General features: G+C 37.9%; 1 protein-coding gene across 1 annotated transcript in view; it reads left to right on the plus strand.

The window, feature by feature from the left end:
- The window catches only part of SYCP2L (synaptonemal complex protein 2 like), a 75,564-nt gene that overhangs the window by 34,861 nt on the left and 20,632 nt on the right, over window positions 1-20,071 (plus strand). The window contains exons 16-22 of the mRNA XM_037045435.1: window positions 4,426-4,519; window positions 5,038-5,181; window positions 6,394-6,478; window positions 14,740-14,788; window positions 17,011-17,161; window positions 17,758-17,807; window positions 19,500-19,626. Of these exons, the coding sequence (XP_036901330.1) occupies window positions 4,426-4,519; window positions 5,038-5,181; window positions 6,394-6,478; window positions 14,740-14,788; window positions 17,011-17,161; window positions 17,758-17,807; window positions 19,500-19,626 (700 nt within the window). The remainder of the gene's footprint in view (window positions 1-4,425; window positions 4,520-5,037; window positions 5,182-6,393; window positions 6,479-14,739; window positions 14,789-17,010; window positions 17,162-17,757; window positions 17,808-19,499; window positions 19,627-20,071) is intronic.

The following is a 20,071-nucleotide window of genomic DNA, read 5'->3' on the forward strand; positions in this document are numbered from 1 at the left end:
GTTAGGAAAACTCTTCATTGGTTGCAGTCCTGAGTTTGAGCCCTGCTGGTCACAAGAACCAGACAATTTAGAGGTGTTCCCTGGGTTGTAGCTGTAAAAATCAAGGCACTAGTTGAGGGTACAAGCTCCTATCCAGAGACATTGTCAAGCTAGAGCAAGACAAAGTAGACTATAAACATGGTGCTTTCTGGCTTCTGTCCTTAGATGGCTGGCACTAAGACTGAAGTTTTTTTTTAAGATTTAATTTATTTATCTTTAGAGGGGAAGGGAAGGAGAGAGGGAGAGAAATACCAATGTATGGTTGTCTCTTGTGAGTCCCCTGCTGGGAACTGGCCTGCAACCCAGGCATGTGCCCTGACTGGGAATGGAACCACCATCCTTTGGTTCCCAGGCCTGTGCTCAATCACTGAGCTACACCAGCCAGGACCACAGTGAAGTTTTAAGATCATCAAATAAGCTTCTTTTCAGTGGGTTGCCTCCATGCTGGGCCCTGGGGAAGGCAGGTGAGCCCTTTAAGGACTGTTTCTCACAGAAATTGGGAAAAAATATCCCATTTGATATAGCAACAAGAAAAATAAAGTACCTAGGACTAAACCTAACCAAGGAGATAAAAGACCTGTACTCAGTAAACTATACAACAATGAAAAAAGAAATTAAGGAAGACACAAACAAAAGGAAGCATGTGCCATGGTCATGGATTGAAAGAATTAACATAATCAAAATGGCCATACTACCCAAAGCAATTTATAGATTTAATGCAATCCCTATTAAAGTTCCCATGACATATTCGACAAATATAGAACAAACATTTCAGAAATTTATATAGAACCATAAACAACCCTAAATAGCTGCAGCAATTTTGAGAAAGAAGAACAAAGAAGGAGGAATCACAGTACCTGATACCAAACTGTATTACAAGGCCACTGTAATCAAAACAGCCTGGTACTGGCATAGAAACTGACAGGTAGACCAATGGAACAGAACAGAGAGCCCAGAAATAAACCCAAGTATCTGTGGTCAATTAATAGTTGATGGAGGGGGAAGCATTAAATGGAGCAAAAATAGCCTCTTCAACAAATGGTGTTGGGATATCTGGACAGCTACATGCAAAAAATTGAAATTTGATCACCAACATACGCCATACACAAAAATAAATTCAATGTGGATAAAAGACTTAAATATAAGTTGTAACACCATAAAAGTCCTAGAGGAAAACATTGGCAGGAAAATCTCAGACATTCCAGGAAGCAACATCTTCAGATGATGTCTCCTAAAACAAGGGACATAAAGGAAAGAATAAACAAATGAGACCTCATCAAATTAAAAAGCTTCTGCATGGCTAAAGAAAAGAGCACTGAAATGAAAAGAGAACCAACTATATGAGAAAACATATTTGCCAATGATACCTGGGACAAGGGTTTGATCTCCAAAATATATAAAGAACTCACATGACACCACTGCAGGAAGACAAACAACCCAATTAAAAAATGGGCAAAAGATTTGAACAGACACTTCTTCAAGGAGGACATACAGAGGGCCCAGAGACACATGAAAAGGTGCTCAGTATCCCTAGCCATCAGAGAGCTGCAAATTAAACCCACAATGAGATACCACCTCACACTGGTCAGAATGGCCATCATAAATCAACAAACAAGTGTTGGAGAAGATGCGGAGAAAAGGAAACCCTAGTGCACTATTGGTGGGAATGCAGACTGGTGCAGCCACTCTAGAGAAAGTATGGAATTTCCTCAAAACTAAACATGGAACTGCCTTTTGATCCTGAAATTCCACTGCTGTGATTATACCCAAGAACCCTGAAACCCCAATCCAAAAGAACCTATGCACCCCAATATTCATAGCAGCACAATTTACAATAGCCAAGTGCTGGAAGCAACCTAAGTGCCCATCAGTAAATGAGTGGATCAAAAAACTATGGTACACTTACACAGTGGAATTCTAGACAGCAGAGATTTAAAAAAAAAAAAAGGAGCTTATGCCCTTTGTGACAGCATGGATGGAACTGAGAAAATTATGCTAAGTGAAATGAGCCAGGAGGTGAGGAACAAATACCATGTGATCTTACCTTTAACTGGAACATAATCAACAAAAGGAAAAAGCAAACAAAATATAACCAGAGACATTGAAATTAAGAACAATCTAACAATAGCCAGAGGGTAGGGGGAGGGGACAGTGGGGAGAAGGGTTTTCAGGAACTACTATAAAGGACACAGGGACAAAACCAAAGGGAAAGGTGGAGGAAGCAAAGGAGGGAGGTTTGTTTGGCTGGGGTTGGTGGGTGAGGGGTGGGGAGAAAATGCAGACAAGTGTAACTGAACAACAATAATTTAAAAGAAAAAACAAAACTGTTTCTCACTTTGTTATAGCCTTATAGGTCTCATGGACTCAAGTCCCAATGACCTTTCAAAGCTAGATAGTTGGGAGGTTTGTATCTCAGGTGCAAATCTTAAAAGTTGAGGTACCAGATGTGGGGGTTCATACCCTTTTCTTTTTTAAAAATTTATTTAATTATTTTTCAAGTACAGTTTTCTGTCAATTACTCCCATCCCAACCCATCCCCTCCCATTTCCACCCTTCTTAGTTGTTGTCCATGTATCCTTTGTATTTGTTCCTCTAAATCCCTCCCCTATTTCCCCTGAAATTCCCTCCCCTCTCCTCTCTGGTCACTGTCCCCTTGTTCTCTATTTCAGTGTCTTTGGTTATATTTTGCTTGCTTGTTTGTTTTGTTGTTTAGCTTCCTGTTAAAGGTGAGATCATATGGTATTTGTCCTTCACCACCGGGCTTATTTCACTCAGCATAATGCTTTCCAGTTCCATCCATGCTGTTGCAAAAGGTAGGAGCTCCTTCTTTCTTTCTGCTGCATAGAATTCCATTGTGTATATGTACCATAGTTTTTTGGTCCATACCCTTTACTTTTCAATGAGAAATGTGCAGTCTGAGTTCCTTCCTGATTGTGGGTTACCATGCTAGTGGTAGGGTTTATGGTGAGATTGTGTCTTAACATTTCTTGCCTTCTCTGTAGTTTTTTTTCTTGTTCACCTGGTCTGTAGGAATCATTCAGATTCCGCATTTGGTGTTTTTTTTTCCCCCAGAGGAAATTGTACTATATGTAGCTGAAGATTACTGTGCCTGTGGGAGGGGGTGAGTTTAGGATCTTCCTACATTGCCATCTTGAATCAGAACTCCTTGTTGGGTGTTGATGTGAACATTTGATTAAGCAGAAGGATTGATCTCTTTCATATCATGTAATGAGTAAGAGCTGAGAGTACTGAGTTTTAATCCCAGTTCTTCTTTTTCATATATCATCCTAACTATGTAGGACACAGTGCCTGTAAATGCTTTATTTTATTTATTTTGAATACTTGATCTTTTTCTAGGATATTATCACCTCCTTATCATATTATTCCAGAAGTCCTGAGGATACTTGGTGTGGACTTGTTACTTCTTTATCTCTCAGCTCCTTGAGGATGGAGGGGAATCTCTGGGAATAGGGTCTCTTTGGGAATTTTCTATAGTTCTATCTGTTGGTCTTTTCTTGTGGAAATGATCTGAGCCTTATATAGACTGCTATGATCTTACTAAGTATAATATTTCCTATTTGTATACAAGAGCAAGGAGACTATCATAGACAGTAAGCACAGCAAAGAAATTTGTGACAAGAAAACATAAAACACTATGGTATGGTCAATGGGGGTGGAATTAAGATAGTAGAGACCTGAGGGAGCATGCAGTCAGCTGTTATCCTTTTTGCTTTAGTTGTATAGAAAATCATTTTATGCATGCTAAAGTGCACAATATATATAATTTCCAAACACTTACCCATGAGAAGATCATTTCATGAAGATGAGAAATAGAAGTAGAATTAATCAATTAATGAAAATACCTCTTCCATCATACTTCAATGAGTTGGCCCAACACTATAGGTTTGTCTTCATGAAAAATATCAGAATTACATGTATCTCCACATTTCACAAAATGAATAAAATGTCTTGGGAGAAAATTGGGCTTTGCATGCTATTAAGCCACAATTCCTTGGGCATGAGCCCCTGAGAGGAAGGGGTGGGGATGGCGAGAGCCCACAGTTGGGAACTCACAGCACACTCATCCTGAGAGCTTAATTTCCTAAGTAAAGCAGGAGTAGAAGTTACAGGCCTCAGACTTGGGAGACAGGAAACAAAGGCTGTGAAGACTCCAAGATGGGAGGGGCTGAGAGCAGGGAAGTGGTAAGGCAGAGCTTTTCTGGAGGATGGAGGTAGGCCAGAAGCTGGAAACAGTGAAATGACCCTTCAAAAAAAGACAAGATGAAGACAAACTTCTGGTTTATTGATGTGCTGTTTCTGAGCTTTAAATTTTCCTTAAATTTTTTAAAAGACTACTGGTTTTAAAAGTCATGTGGCTTCTTTTAGGTGTTGCCTGTCCAGACAGAAATCTCCTCAGAACTTGTTGATAAGTTTAACAAAGAAGACACTGCGATTCCTATCAACCTGGAAAGAGAGACAGGTATAGTAGAAGATAACAAGTTTTCCTACTCTGAATATTTGTAAAAATAATGATAAAACCTTACTTGGAAGAGGTCATTGAAAACCTATGATCATGTAAGAATAATAAATTCATTATTGTACTTTTAGAGAAAGAAAACCTGCTAATAGTCTAAAATTGTTTTCCCCACCTAATACAGTCTCTCTTCTGGGTCAACTGGAAATGAAAAAAGAGAAAAAAATGATGTCAGTGGCAGGTAGCAGGGGACAGGGTGTGCAGGGGCCTGTCTATCTACAAGGCTGGCCCTGTACAGATTAGGTAGCCCTTATGAGTTACAGCCCACAGCTGTAACTCAGTTACAGCTGCAGTTCCTCTAGATTTCCAATCTGAGATTGGAGACCTGATCTAATTTACCAGCTTTTACCAAAAGATGTTGATGTTCCTGCACTGAGGTTCCCACAAACAGCAATTGGAGAGTGTGCCCACTGTTGTGGGTGAATACTGTTATCACTTTCATATACTCTTTTTTAATGTGACAGACCAGGCAGAAGAATCCACTGAGCCGGCAGAGTTAATGCATGCTGAAGTTGACAACTGCCTAACAACTCCCCCCTTAAATGACCAGTCTGAGCTTGCTGTGAGTATGGGGAGCTGGAGACAAGATTCTGAACTCTGTCCACCGGGTAGAAGCTGCCTCTCCTGGGGCGTAGTCCATTTTTTCCTGGCCAACCATCTGTTTCTTTTTGACCATCCCCTTCTTTAGATTATTTTTGCCCACCTTGTGTATGCGTTCTCTCTTTTCTTTCAATTTGGCTTTCCCATGGAATGAGTGACTTGGCTGGGTCGGCCTCATTCCCTCATTTGGGATCTGGCAACTGGGATGTAGGGAAAGGAGCCTAATCTTTGGAGATAGACCTGGTTTTTACTTACTACCTGTGGGAACTTGGGCAAATTACTTAACATCACTGAGCCTAAAGACGCTCATCTACAAAATGGAAGTAATAGCTGGTTCTCGGTGTGGACCTCTAGGATTAAAAACAGAATGTTTGTATAGCACCTAACGTGCTGCTTAGCGTATGTAGGGTTCTGCCCCTTTCTCCTTTACTTATGTTGGATTACCTGGATACATTGTACTGAACTGTGTTGATAGTATAATGACTTTTTAAGAAAACAAACATACCAAAGGTTATTCCTCTAGATAGTTGGTCCCCTTGGGAAGTTCTGTGCTTAGTCCAACAATTCTGACACTATCGAAGACATTTTTGTAAGTTTTCCCTTGATGTTTCTTTTAGTAACTTTGGAACACTCTGATTGACTCTGAGAGTGGCAAATTTCTCCTGAGGGTGAATATTGATTTTTTTGAACGACTAACTGTAATGAACAAAGAGCCTGGTATCTTTTTTTTTAAGATTTTATTTATTTATTTATCTTTGGAGGGGAAGGAGAGAGGGAGAGAAACATCAATGTATGGTTGCCTTTCATGCGTCCCCTGCTGGGAGTTGGCTTGCAGGGAACTGGCCTGCAACCCAGGCATGTGCCCTGACTGGGAATCGAACCGCAATCCTCTGGTTCGCAGGCCTGTGCTCAATCCACTGAGCTACGCCAGCCAGGGCCTAAGAGCCTGGTATCTTAGTATTCAATGGAAATGCTTTTCTTTGGAGGTGTATAGTGGCTCCACACTAATGATAAGAGACCTTCGAAGGTACCATAATGAAATACATATTTTTTCTGCAGCAAACGAAGATAGCTGATAGTTCTCCTGAAAAATTGAAACTGCATGATACACAGCAAGGTCAGATTTTTAAATAATAAAATAATAAGGCTTGGATGGTATATTTATATTTAAATATTTACTTGAAAAACTTAACATTTTTGTTTTTTATTTTCACCACTAGAGGTTACTTCAGTACATGAATTTTCTTCAGATTTACAAGAACAATCAGTAGAAATTCTGGTTCCTAAATTAAAAGACAAATCTAGGTAAGTGTTTTTCAAGTCAAGTGTAAGTGATGCAGATTTCTATTAATGTGACAGGTTAATGTACAAGTCAACTCTCTGAGTTATCCCCCTTTTCTGCGTGTGGCCACACCCCACACAAGGAGAGGGCATTGTGTGCAGTTTCTATAGAATGATTGGAGCAGTGGTAGAATGCTCTCCTGACCTACAGGTCTGCTGTTATACCCCCAGTGTTATCTTTGGTGATGTATTTTTCTGCAGCAAAACATTGAATAACGCCAGCCAGAAAACTTATATCCCAGGCATTAATTTACTTGCCACTATGCCTCTGAAGCATGGGACAAGTGATGTTTTTATAGCTTTGAGATATAATTAAAATAAACTGTACATATTTTAAGTGTATATATTTTATTGAGTTTTAACATATGTCTGTGACCACAAACACATAACGACCATATCCATTATCACCAAGAACTTTTTCCTGCCCCTTTGAAATCCCTCCCTCCTGCCCTATTTCACCTCCCTCCCACCACCACTGCAATCACTGATCTACTTTCTGCCACTGTAGATAAGTTTGCAGACTTAAAAATCTTATATAAATGGAACCCAAACAGTACACACTCTTTTTTTCTAGCTTCTATTACTTTAATTATTTTGAGATTCATCCATGCTGTATGTATTAGCAGTTCATTCTTTTATATAGTATTCCATTGTATGCTGCTAGTTGTTTATCCATTCACCTGTTGATGACATTTGAGTTGTTTCTGTTTTTTTGTTGTTGCAAGTAAAGTTCTTAGGATTCATGTATGAGTCTTTGCATGGACATGTGTTTTCTCTTGGGTAACTAGGAGTGGAATGGTTGGATCATTGTAGGTGTATGTTAATTGTAAAAAAATCCTGTCAAACTGTTTTCCAAAGTGGTTGCGGCATTTTACATTCCCATCAGTAGTCTTCGAGAGTTCTGGATGCTAGACATTTTTACCAGTACTTGGTAATATGTTCTTTATCTTAGCCATTGCAGTGGAAGTCTAGTGGAAGTGGTGTTGAGCACCTTTTCATATATTTGTTTTCCATCTAAGTATCTTGTTCAGTAAAGTATCTTCAAATCTTTTGCTCATCTAAAAAATGAATTAGCCCTGGCTGGTGTAGCTCAGTGGATTGAGCGTGGGCCTGTGAACCACACGATCCCGGTTCGATTCCCAGTCAGGGCACATGCCTGGGTTGCAGGCCAGTTCCCAGCAGGGGACACACGAGATGCAACCATACATTGATATTTCTCTCCCTCTCTCCTTCCCTTCCTCTCTAAAGATAAATAAATAAAATCTTTAAAAAGTTTTTTTTAAAATGGATTATTTTTTCTTTCTTATTCAGTTATAATTGTTCTTTATATATTATACACACAAATGTTTTGATCAGATATATGTTTGCATATATTTTCTGTGTCTTAATTATTTTTATAACAGTGTATTTTTTAAAAACAAAAGTTTAAAATTTTTGCAACATCCAATTTATTGATTTCTTTTTTAATACTGCTTTTTTGAAACATGCTTAGAAATCTTAGGCAAACTCATGATCAATAGTGTTGTTTCTTATGTTTTCTTTTAGAATTTTTAATTTTAGATTTTATTTCAGTTTGTGAGTAATTTTATATATTATGTGAGGTAGGGGTTGAGTATCTTCTCCCTTCCTTGCTCCCTCTCTCCCTCCATCCCTTTTTCTCTGTCTTCTCATCCTTTCTCTCTTCTTTCTTTCATATGTTTGTCCTGTTATTTCAGACCATTTATTGAGACAATTATTTTTCCCCCATTTAATTTTCTTGGAATCTTTGTTGATAATCAGTTGACCATATCTGTATAGATCTATTTGTGTACTCTATATTCTGTTCCATTGATCTGTTTGTCTGTCTTTCCATATTATCTGACTTAATATAACTTTGCTATTGTAAGTACTATTTTCCATTTTGAAATGAGGTAGTGTTAGTGTTCCATCTTTGTCATTTGCTTTCAAAGTTGCTTTGAATATACTAGGTCCTTTGAATTTTCATATAAATTTTAGAATCAACTTTACAAAAAAGTCTGTTGGGATTTTGACTGGGATTGTGTTGGCTTTACAGATCAATTTTAAAAAAAAGGAACATCATATACATAACATATCTCTTTATTTATTTAAAACTTTTCCTCTCAGTAATGTATTATTGTTTTCAAGGTGTAAATCTTGCACATATTTTGCTGAATTTATCCCTAAGTATTTCATATTCTCTGCTATTATAAATTTTTTGAATTTCAGTTTTTGAATGTTTATTCTATAGAAATGCAGTGGATGTGTGTATATTGATATTATATCCTTCTTAAACCCACTTACTAATTTTCCTATAGTCCATTTGATAGAATTTTAGTTGCCGTGCACATTTTAAGTACTTAATTCCCAGTAAAGTACAAGAAATGAGCAGCTTGTTTTCTTCACTCCTGTAGCACAGCGCCAGCAGCAGTTGTGAGCATGACTGGAATGACTGTACTTGTTGGTGATATGATCACCTAAGTAGCTAGTTTGGTGAAATCTATAAGAAGGCTGCTAGAGCTAATAAGTAAATTTTTAAATGTATAATTATAGTTTTAGGAATTATGGCAAAATATATGTAATTTATAATTGATCATCTTAACCATTTTCAATTTTCAATTATAGTTGATATTCAATATTATATTAGTTTCAAGTATACAGCATAGTGGTTACACATTTGTATAACTTACAAAGTGATCCCCCTAATAGGTCTTGCATGCCCACCTGACACCATAAATAGTTATTGCAGTATCATTGACTGTATTTCCTATGCTGTAGTTTACATCCCCCGATTACTGCCAGTTTGTACTTCCTAATCTCTTCACTTTTCTCACCCAGCCCTCCAACCTGGATTCCATGTGGCAACCATCAGTTTGTTCTCTGTATCTATGACTTTCTTTCTTTAGATTGCACATATAAATTTAATCATATGGTATTTGTTTTGCTCCTTCTGTCTTATTTTAATCAGCATAATGCCCTCCATGTCCATCCATGTTGTCTCAGATGGAAATATTTCATTCTTTATTAAGGCTGAGTAATATTCCATTGTTTGTATGTATGACTTCTTCTTTGTCCAGTTGTCTATTGATGGACACTTGGTAATTTTTGTGTTTGGCTATTGTAAATAATGTTTTATTGAACATAGGATGCATACATTTTTTTTGAATCAAGTATTTTGTATTTCTTTAGATAAATACCTTGGAATAAGATTGCTGGAACATATGGAAGTTTTAGTTCTCAATCTTTTAAAGTGTGTTTTTTTATGCTATTACAGTTGTCCAATATTTTTCTCCCCCTTATTTCCCTCCACCCAGTGCCACCCCTCCTACCACCATTACCCCCCACCCCCAACCGTCTTAGCTCATGTTCATGGATTGCATGTATAAATTCTTTGGCTTCTCTATTTCCTGTACTATTCTTAGCCTTACCCTGTCTATTTTGTACCTACCAAATATAATTGTTATTCTCTGTACCTTTTCTCCCATCCTCCTCTCTCTCCCTTTCTGCTGATAACCCTCCATGTGATCTCCATTTCTGTGATTCTCTTCCTGGTCTAGTGGTTGGCTTTGCTTGTTTTTGTTTTTTTAAGTTCAGTTGTTGATAGTTCTGAGTTTGATGTCATTTTACTGGTCATAATTTTGATCTTTTTCTTAGAAAAATCCCTTTAACACTTCATATAGTAAGGGCTTGGTGATGATGAATTTCTTTAACTTGACCTTATCTGAGAAGCACTTTATCTGCTCTCCCATTCTAAATGATAGCTTTACTGGATAGAGTAATCTTAGATGTAGGTCCTTTCCTTTCATGACTTTGAATACTTCTTTCCAGACCTTTCTTGCCTGTAAGGTTTCTTTTGAGAAGTCAGCTGAGATTCTTATGGAAACTCCTTTGTAGGTAACTTACTCCTTTTTTACTGCTGCTTTTGAGATTCTCTCCTTATCTTTAATCTTGGGTAACTTAATTATGATGGGTCTTGATATGTGCTTCTTTGGGACTCTCTGAACTTCCTGGACCCCCTGGAAGTCTGTTTCCTTTTCCAGACTGGGGAAGTTCTCCTTGATTATGTTTTCAAATAAGTTTTCAATTTCTTGGTCTTCTCTTTTTGGCACCCCTATGATCAGATGTTGAAACGTTTAAAGTGTCCTAGAGGTTCCTAAGCCTCTCCTCATCTTTTTGAATTCTTGTTTCTTCATTCTGTTCTGGTTGAATGTTCTTTCTTCCTTGTGCTCCAAACCATTGATTTGAATCCTGGTTTCCTTCACTTGACTGTTGGTTCCCCATATATTTTCCTTTATTTTATTTATGTAGCCTTCACTTCTTCCCCTACTTTGTGACCATACTTAACCATTTCTGTGAGCATCCTGATTACCAGTGTTTTGAACTCTGCATCTGATAGATTGGCTATCTCCTTATCACTTTTTTTTTTCTAGAGTTTTGATTTGTTTTTTCATTTGGGCCATATTTTTCTGTCTTATTGCACCTGTTACATTGTAAGGGACAGAGCCTTAGCTACTCTCCTGGGTGGGGCAAGCCTTTGCTGCATTGTGTCACTGTATGTGGGGGAGGGGTCAGAGAGGGTTTAGCAAACAATGCTGCTTGCTTCACTCTTGACCCACTTTCATTTCTTCTGCTACCCACAAGCCAATTGGGCTTTTCTGGTGCTGATTCCTGGGTGGGTGGATTTGTGTACATTGTAGGACCTTATGGGCCCCTCTAACAGAGTCTCCTGTGAGACTGGGAGTTTCTCCTGCTACCACACTGACCACAGGTTTTTATAGCCAGAGATATGGAGGCTTTCTTTTACTGCCTTGACCCATAGTTTATATGGCCTCTCTTGCTCCCCAGTTGTTCCTCCTGGTTTATCTGCATGCAAGTGTGGGACTACCAGCTGTCGCCTCACCCACCAGGTCTTCCAGCTACTGCCTTGCTGCACATCCTTTCCACCCTGGCTGCCTGTCTCCACCCAGTCTGGATTAATGTTTCTTTTTTAATTCCTTGGTAGTCAGTCTTTTTAAAAATAGTTTGATTTTCTGGCAGTTCTGGCTGGTTTTTGTTTTTAAATTTGTTGTTGTCCTTTTGGTTGTGCAAGGAGGCAAAGTGTATCTATTTATGCCTCCATCTTGTCCAGAAGTCCTATTTTTAATTTCCATACTGTTTTCCACAGTGGCTGCACCCATCTGCATTCTACCGTTAGTGCACAAGTCCCTTTTCTCTGCATCCTTGCCAACACTTGTTTGTTGTTTTATTGATGAAAGCCATTCTGACAGGTATAAGGTGATATCTCATTGTGGTTTTAACTGTGTTTCTCTGATGATTAGTGACATGGAGCATATTTTCATAGGTCTATTGGCCATCTCTATGTCCTCTTTGGAGAAACATCTACTCAATAGGACAATATTTTTAAGATGCCAATTTTTCCCAAGTTATCTATAGAGTCCATGCAAATTCAACTCAAATCCCAGAATAATTTTTCATTTGTTTGTTGGTTGTCTGTTTTGGATGTGGAGAAAAGGGAATCCTAGTGTGCTGTTGGTGGGAATGCAGACTGGTACAGCCACTGTGGAAAACAATATGGAATTTCCTCAGAAAACTAAAAATGGAACTGCCTTTTGACTTGGCAATTCCACTTTTAGGATTATACCCTAAGAACCCTAAAACTCCAATTCAGGAGAACCAGTGCACCCCAGTGTTCACAGCAGCAAAATTTACAATAACCAAGTGCTAGAAGCAGCCTAAGTGCCCACCAGTAAATGAATGGATCAAAAAACTATGGTACATTTACACAATGGAATACTATACAGCAGAAAGAAAGAAAAAACCTCCTACTCTTTGCAAAAGCATGGATGGAACTGGAGAACATTATGCTTAGTGAAATAAGCCAGGAGCTGAAAGACATGTACCATATGATCTTACCTATAAGTGGAACCTAATTAACAAAACAAGCAAGCAGTATATAACCAGATACATTGAAATTAAGAACAAATTGGCAGTAATGAGAAGGGAGGTGGGAGGGAAGAATGGGGGGGAAATGGGGTAGGGTTTTCAGGAACATCTGTGAAGGACACATGGACAAAGCCAAAGAGGGGTGGGATCAAGGGTGGGAAGTAGGATGGCTGGGGTCAGGGGGGATTGGAGGAGGGTAAAATGGAGTCAACTGTACTTGAGCAACAATTAAATAAAATTTTTTTTTAAAGTTAGAAAAATATAATTATTGATAGGTATATATATATATATATAAAGAAACTGTCAAGTTATTTCTAAATTTTAGATGGAAATGTAAACATCTAATACTTGCCAAAACAGATTTCATAAAGAACTACAAAGTGGGAGGGCTAACACACTACCTGTTTTTAAGACTTTTTATGAAGCTAAAATAATCAAGAGAGTATGGTTTTGGCATTAAGATATATGAATAAATGGAATAGACTAGGGCGTCTAGAAATAGACCTACCGATCTATGAACAACTGGTCCATGACAAAAATGCAAAGACAATTCAGTGGCAAAAGGATAGGTTGTTTTTTTCCCAAAAAGTGGTGCTAGGACAATCAAATATCCATACATGCAATAAAGCAAATAATTTTTTATCTTTACCTTCTACCATATAAAAAAACCACTAAATTGATTATAGACCTAAGTCTAAAACTTAATAAAGAATACTTAAGAAAAATACTTGTGAGTTTGAGTTAGCAAAAATTTCTTAGATATGACAGCAAAGATATTGTCTATAAAAGAACAAATTGATAAATTGGACTTCATTAAAATCAGCAACTTCTGCCCTTTGGAATATAGTGTTAGGGAAATGAAAAGACTAGCCACATAGTTGGAAAATATCTGTAAAGCGTATATCTGGTGAAGAACTATACCCAAAATATATTAAGTATTCACAAAATAATGCCAAGTCAAGTAATGACAGGCAAAAAAAAAGAGTGCATATTGTATGATTTCATTTACACAAAATACTAGAAAATGCAATCTAGTCTATAGATACAGAAAGTAGATCAATGGTTGCCTGGAAATGAAGGTTCATTGGCTGTTTCGTTCTTTTTTAAAAAAAAATCGTGTTAAGAACACCTAACATGAACCTCTACTCTTAACAAAATTTTGTGTCCAATGTAGTATTGATGTTTGTAGGCACAATATTATATGAAAAACCTATAGAATTCATTTATCTTATATTACTGAAACTTTATAGTTCTTAAATAGCAACTCCACATTTCCCCCTCCCCTCAGCCCCTGAGCATCACCATCCTATTCACCATTTCTACACTTTTGACTCTAAGATGCCTCATGTAAGTGGAATCATGCAGTGTTTGTCTTTCTGTGACCAGCTCATTTCAGTTAGCATAATGCTCAAGTTCATCCATATTGTTGCATATTGCAGGATTTTCTTCTTTCGAAAGGCTGACCAGTATTCCATTGTATGTATATACCATATTTTGTTTATCCCTTCACTCATCCTGGGCATTTGGACTGTTTCCATATCTTGGCTATTGTAAATAATACTGCAGTGAACATTAGAGTGAACATATCTATTCAAGATCCTGATTTCAATTCCATTGGATATGTAGTATTGCTGGATCATATAGTTGTTTTATTTTAAAATTTTTTTTAAAAATTGCCATACTATTTTCTATAGTGGCTACATCATTTTATATTTTTATAAACAGTTGCTCCACATCTTCACCAACACTTAATTTTTTTTATAATAGCAAACTATAAAAGGCAAGATAGCAAACCAAAATATATAAGGAACTCCTACAATTCAGTAGCAAATAAAGAAGAATCACCTGGTTAAAAATATAGGGAAAGGCTTTGAATAGACATTTTTCCAAAGAAGACATACAAACGACAATCAGGTATATGGAAAGATGCTCGGCATTACCACTCATCAGTTGACTCTAAAGTAGAGCCAGACAAACACTGCTCTGCAGCTTTGCCACAGCTCACTGCTTGCTCGTCATTGTGCCCTGCCTTCCTCACTTCATGCCTGACAGAGAAGGGCTCAACAAAGGTTGGTTTGCTTTAAATAACAAGTTGTTGTCAGGCAGAGGATCTGTGGAGATGGGTTGTAATATGATAAGTTTGTCTATGTGATGTGGTATTCGCCTGCACTGGGCTCGCATTTGACAAAGGGCACATGAAGGAGAAAAGAACTCCGGGCTGTGAAATGAGGGAAGGAGAAGGTGAAGGTGATACAGTTCCACTGATTCAATATGTTTTGTTTTAGGCAAGAATCATCTTTCAAGGGAGACAGTAAGGAAGAAACAAGAATGTTGGTAATGAAACAACTTTTATTGTTTGGGGGCATAACTCCCAAATTTTATGTTATTTGCATACCATCTTAAAAATTCATCATGGGTCCGCTTTTTGTCTCTATTTTCTCAATTAAATTTATCTTAAACTTATTTTAAAGGGAATTATTTCACTTTCAGATGGAAAATCAGCATCAGTTGTAACAAATAATATATAAGCCGCCAAATAATAATACAATGGAAAAAAGTTACCAAATTGAACTGTAGTTTTACTCATATTAGGCTTTGAGGCTAAAGCCTATTATTGCTTAAAAAAAAGATTAGTAAGCAGAAGAGAAGTGTTAAAAACCTACAAACACTTGAGATTTATCCTGAGTGGAAGCAGGCGTGTTAATGAATAGAAATTTTTTACTCTGAGTCAGTAGCTTGGTTTTGTTTCTCTGTGCACCAACTTACACATCTCCAGTATGCCTCCCACTTCGGCTCTAAATATGTAGTCAGAGCATTAAAAAATGTGTATAATGAACATTAAATGGATTTTTTAAAAAGTTTGAGATCATGAGCTTCAAACAAATGAGTTAAGGTTCTTTCTGGCTTGCTTTTAGCAATGGTTCTCACTCTCCACTGCCCAGTCTTCTAATTGGAATCCCCAGGGGAGCTGATGAAAATACTGAAACCTGGATCCCTTCCTGATGATCCTGACTTAATTGGTCCAGGGTAAAGCCCAGGCATTGGGACTTTTTAAAACCCTCCCCTCCTGTCCTGGTGATTCTAATATGCAGCCAACTTTAAAAACAACTGCTCTGGGCCCTGGCTGGTGTCGCTCAGTGGACTGAGTGCGGGCCTGTGAAGCAAAGGGTGGCCGGTTTGATTCTCAGTCAGAGCACATGCCTGGGTTGTGGGCCAGGTTCCCAGTGGGGAACACATGAGAGGCAACCACACATTGATGTTTCTCTCCCTTCTTCCTGTCCCCTCTCTCTAAAAATAAATAAATAAAACATGAAAAAAGCCAACTGCTCTGGGTCCTCGTGTTTTTGTAAGTAACTTTCAACACTTTTTATTATATAAAACTAAAGAAACTGGAAAGCCTTGCTGTGTGATATTTTTACTGGGCACATTCAGTGAAGCGATGCTTTCTCTTTACCAGACACTGGGCTGAGGAACCTTCAAAGAAATGTGGGCAGTTCCCCCAACTTTTCTTATTCTTCCCATAAGAGTAAGAGGCAGATAGGCCTGGCTCCCAGAGTTCCTTTCAAAAATGAATTCTCTATGAAATATTGAGCTGCTAAACATTTTAAATTGGGTCTTTAAAAATAAATTCCTCTTAAAAACAGATAGTTTACCATCCTTAAGGTCATGGGTTGTATTTTCATAAACAGGGGTGAGGCTGGTTCCCACCCTAAGCTGAATCTACGCTTTGCCATTTTGGGCACAGGGTGGAGCTTCCAGCTGATAGGTGTCAATTTGACACCAAGAGCATGTGAGGTACTGTGACCATTCAGTATTGTGGATTCATGAGAATCCTCCCGGGCCTGAAATGAGGAGCTGTTAGGAGCTGAGTGCTGGAGTCCCTCTAGAGGCATGGCGGTGTGAGGACCAGGGCCCCAGAGGGACACTGCAGACAGGGCTGGAAGAGAGATATGTTATGTTAGAGTCAAAGCATATTTCACATTAAAATTAAGCACAAACATTTATTTGTTATAGCATGTATAAAAGCAAATCCAAAACAGAAAAGGATTTAAAAATATATAAATATTAATGTACAGTTGAATAACCCACCAGAACAGATTAAATTTGCCTAAATCTCTAAACTTCATAGTCCAGATCCAATTTGAAAAGACTAAGGTTTAAATAGAAATGACCCCCTCATTTTTTTTAGTTCCTTTAAAATGTAGACATGCATGTCTTTGCAAAAAGTTATTTTTATACTTCATTTTGTTGTTCAGGTTAGTATTTTGAAGTGACAGTGTTGATGATACGGAGGTGCCTCGGGTTTTAAAGAGCTCCCTAGCATCTCTTCAGGTGCAATATCTGATTAGACAGGATGTGGTCATCCTTTACAACAGCGGCTTGGTTGAGAATTGACTGATGAAATAATCTGTTTCTCCTTCCCTTCCTTCTGCCTCTGTATTATGTAAGAAACCCTGTTACCCCTCTCTTGTCTGACTTCGTAGTGATATGTTTAAATTTACAGAAAGAGTACCTACACCCCTTTAATAGTGCTCATTTGCTATCTGTGTTTGTAGAAGTTCAGTTACAGGAATCACCTCTTCTCAGAGAGCAATCAAGACTCAAGTTCTAGTAGCTCTGCACTATCTTGGACCAATGACCAGGATAGGAAATCCCTAAAACCATATCCTGGGAGAAGAAAGACAAGAACTAGAAGTAGCTTAAAAAGTAAGTTTGGTGTGTGTCTTCTTCCAAGTTGTTTTTCAAATAAGCAAGTGGGTATTTATTTCTCCATATGTGATGAGAGAGGGTGCCAAAGAATTGTATGATCTTCTTCCCTGCTACAGTTACATTGAGAAGGCAAAATGTATCTATGTGAAACACTATAAAAATATGGAAATGGCCAATGACTGTTAAGTGTGAATTGTACATAGTGGAGTAGAAGGTCAGATAAGAGGAATCTGATATGAGCTGGAATCACCAGGAAACGTTTCAGGGGAGAGGTGGGTGGGACTTGAGCTTGTCATTGGGGGAAAAACAGGTTTGGAGAAGAAGTGGTGTAAGTTAGGTAAAACTGCAAGGACAAACTGAGGACATGAAGACAGCATTCAGGAAGGTAATCCGGAGCAGAACATTTGTGCTGGGTAGTGAGGAACAAAATTGAATCATTACAAAGGAATCTTAAGAGCCAGACATTTGAGCCAGTTGTAGGAAATAAAAATTGCTTCTCACTGGGATGTGTATAATTGGGAGAGGAATAAATGATTTTTTTGTATTTCTTCTAAGTAAGTGTATCCATTGTACACTTTTCCCTTTCATTTTAGTCTTGCCATTTTCCCCTCCCCGTCTGGGCAGTGACCATGAGAAAGACCAAGTAAGTAAATTTTATCTGGGCTGCCTGTGCATTAGCATGGCACCGGTTGATCTGTCTAGGGTTAAAGTGCACCTTTTTCTAAAAAAACAGACAAAACTTTTCAGAAATATGAGAATAACAAAGCACTAGTATGTAAGGCACTGTCAGTAGAAACTGGAAGGACTTCTAAACATTTAGAATGAATCTTGAGTAAAGGTTTAGGCACTTTTTTCATTGTTCTCAAATGTTGCTGAAAGATTATAACAGTGCGTACAATCTGGGCTGTTCTGATTTACTGCTAACATGTGCTGTTTTGAATTTACTTTTAAAAAATAAACTTCTTGGTTTAATTCTTCTTTTAGTGTTCAGTTTGTTGATATGTTACTTCCAAAGCTTTTAGAGATTTAAACATATAAATCTTAATTTTGCAAGTGGTTGAAATGCCTTCAGGGATATATAAATATTGAATAAACCCTCAAAGTGTCCTAATTCCCTTCACTTATCTTTGTTTTATAACAAAATGGTTAAGAGTATGAACACCAGTGTCCTCCAGACCAATTTTGAATTGCCTAATTTTTCCTGTGATTAGCTGAATTGTCTCTCTCAGCAGTTGGCTTTTCTTTCTTGATAATTAAATGAGACCTATCATCTCTGGCTGCTGGGATTCTGAGGGGCAGACAACGAGGTGTTCAGTGCCCCAGTCAGAAGTGGATCCCTGCCCAAACCTGCCTCCTCCTTCAGCCAGAGGACTGCGGTCCTCTGTGAATCTTAGAGGCTCTGAGGTTCTCTAATGACAGAGGTTACAGATTAAACCTATGAGCCAGGGGAAGTACCCCAAATATTTGTTTAACCTGAAATAATGTTGTCAGAAATAGACCAAATGAATAGTTTTTAGTAAATGCATCTTTTATTTTAAAGAAACACCAAAGAAACATCAAAGCTTTGAGAATCCATAAATTGAAGCTGTGTAAGTGATAAGAACTCTATGCTAATTTTCAGTGAAGGCATTGCTGACTTTGTACGAATACTGGTTTTCAAAGTTCACCTCTCTGTGTTGGAGTATATGAGAATAATTTCGAGCAGGGGTCAGCTGACTTTTTCTGTAAAGGGCCAGAGAGTAAACATGTTTGACTCTGTGGCCACAGGGTTTCTGTGGCGACTATTCAGCGCAGCCGTTGTAGCACGCAGGCTGCCACGGACAACACCGGAATGCACGAGTGTGCTGTGTTCCGGTTAAATTTTATTTACCAGAACCTGATTTAGAGCAGTGGTTAATTTGTATAAGGGGACTAAATGGTAATGGGAAAAATATTGTAAAGTAAAAAAAAAAACTTTAGTAGTTATCAGAATGGCCAGGTGACTTGTTAAAATATAGGTAGCTGGGTCCTGTCCCCAGAGTTTCTGACTAAGTAGGTCACAGGTGGGGCTGGAGAATTTGCCCTGCCATCAGGTTCCCAGTGTTGCTGATGATGTGGTCTGGAACCTCACTTTGAGATCTTTGATTTGGAATTACTTTTGCTTTAGAATTATTAATTGATATATGACTTAATGTGCTCTGACTCTGGGATCTTACAGTTTTAGTGTTTAGTTTCAAATGGAACAAATCTAATATTTAAGCCTGTATAAAGGATATTGGAAATGTCTTGGAACTTTTTGGTAACTTGTCTTGAGTGATTACGAATGTTAATACTTCTAAAAAGTGCTACATTTTAGGCTAAACTTCTAACACCATTATGGAAGGATACCGCCAGGCAAAATAATGCCATGCCTCCAATTTCTGGAACAAAATTTGAGGGTAGTTCTGCCCTTTTAACTCCTGAAGTTTCTGCCCAGAAAACAGGTACTTGATTTCTGTTAATTTAAATAGAAAAAAATTATATTGGGGGAAAGGCAGTTTGAAGTAAATAAAACACTTGTTATATATGTTGAAGAAGGTGTGAAGATATGATTGTTCTTGAATAATCTCATTGGCCAAAGACAGGGGATAATTATGTTTTAATTTTACTTTCACATTTGAGATCAGCTTGTACATGAGAATTGCTGGTTCTCCTTTTTTAAAGAGGCAAGGAATTCAAATGATGACTTGCTAGCAGAGGCTGGTAAACTTTTTCTGTAAAGGACTGGATAGTAAATATTTTTTTGCTTTTTGGTTATTTCTGCATCTATTTAACTCTGCAGTGGTAGCACAAAATCAACCACAGACAAGATGTAAAACAATGAGCATGGCTGTGTTTTCATAAAACTTGAATTATAAAGCTACAGGGGCCAGAGTTTGCCAGCCCTTG

The sequence above is a fragment of the Sturnira hondurensis genome, unplaced genomic scaffold (genome assembly GCF_014824575.4).
Source record: "Sturnira hondurensis isolate 20B ecotype Veracruz unplaced genomic scaffold, ASM1482457v3 Scaffold0004271, whole genome shotgun sequence".
NCBI lineage: Eukaryota > Metazoa > Chordata > Mammalia > Chiroptera > Phyllostomidae > Sturnira > Sturnira hondurensis.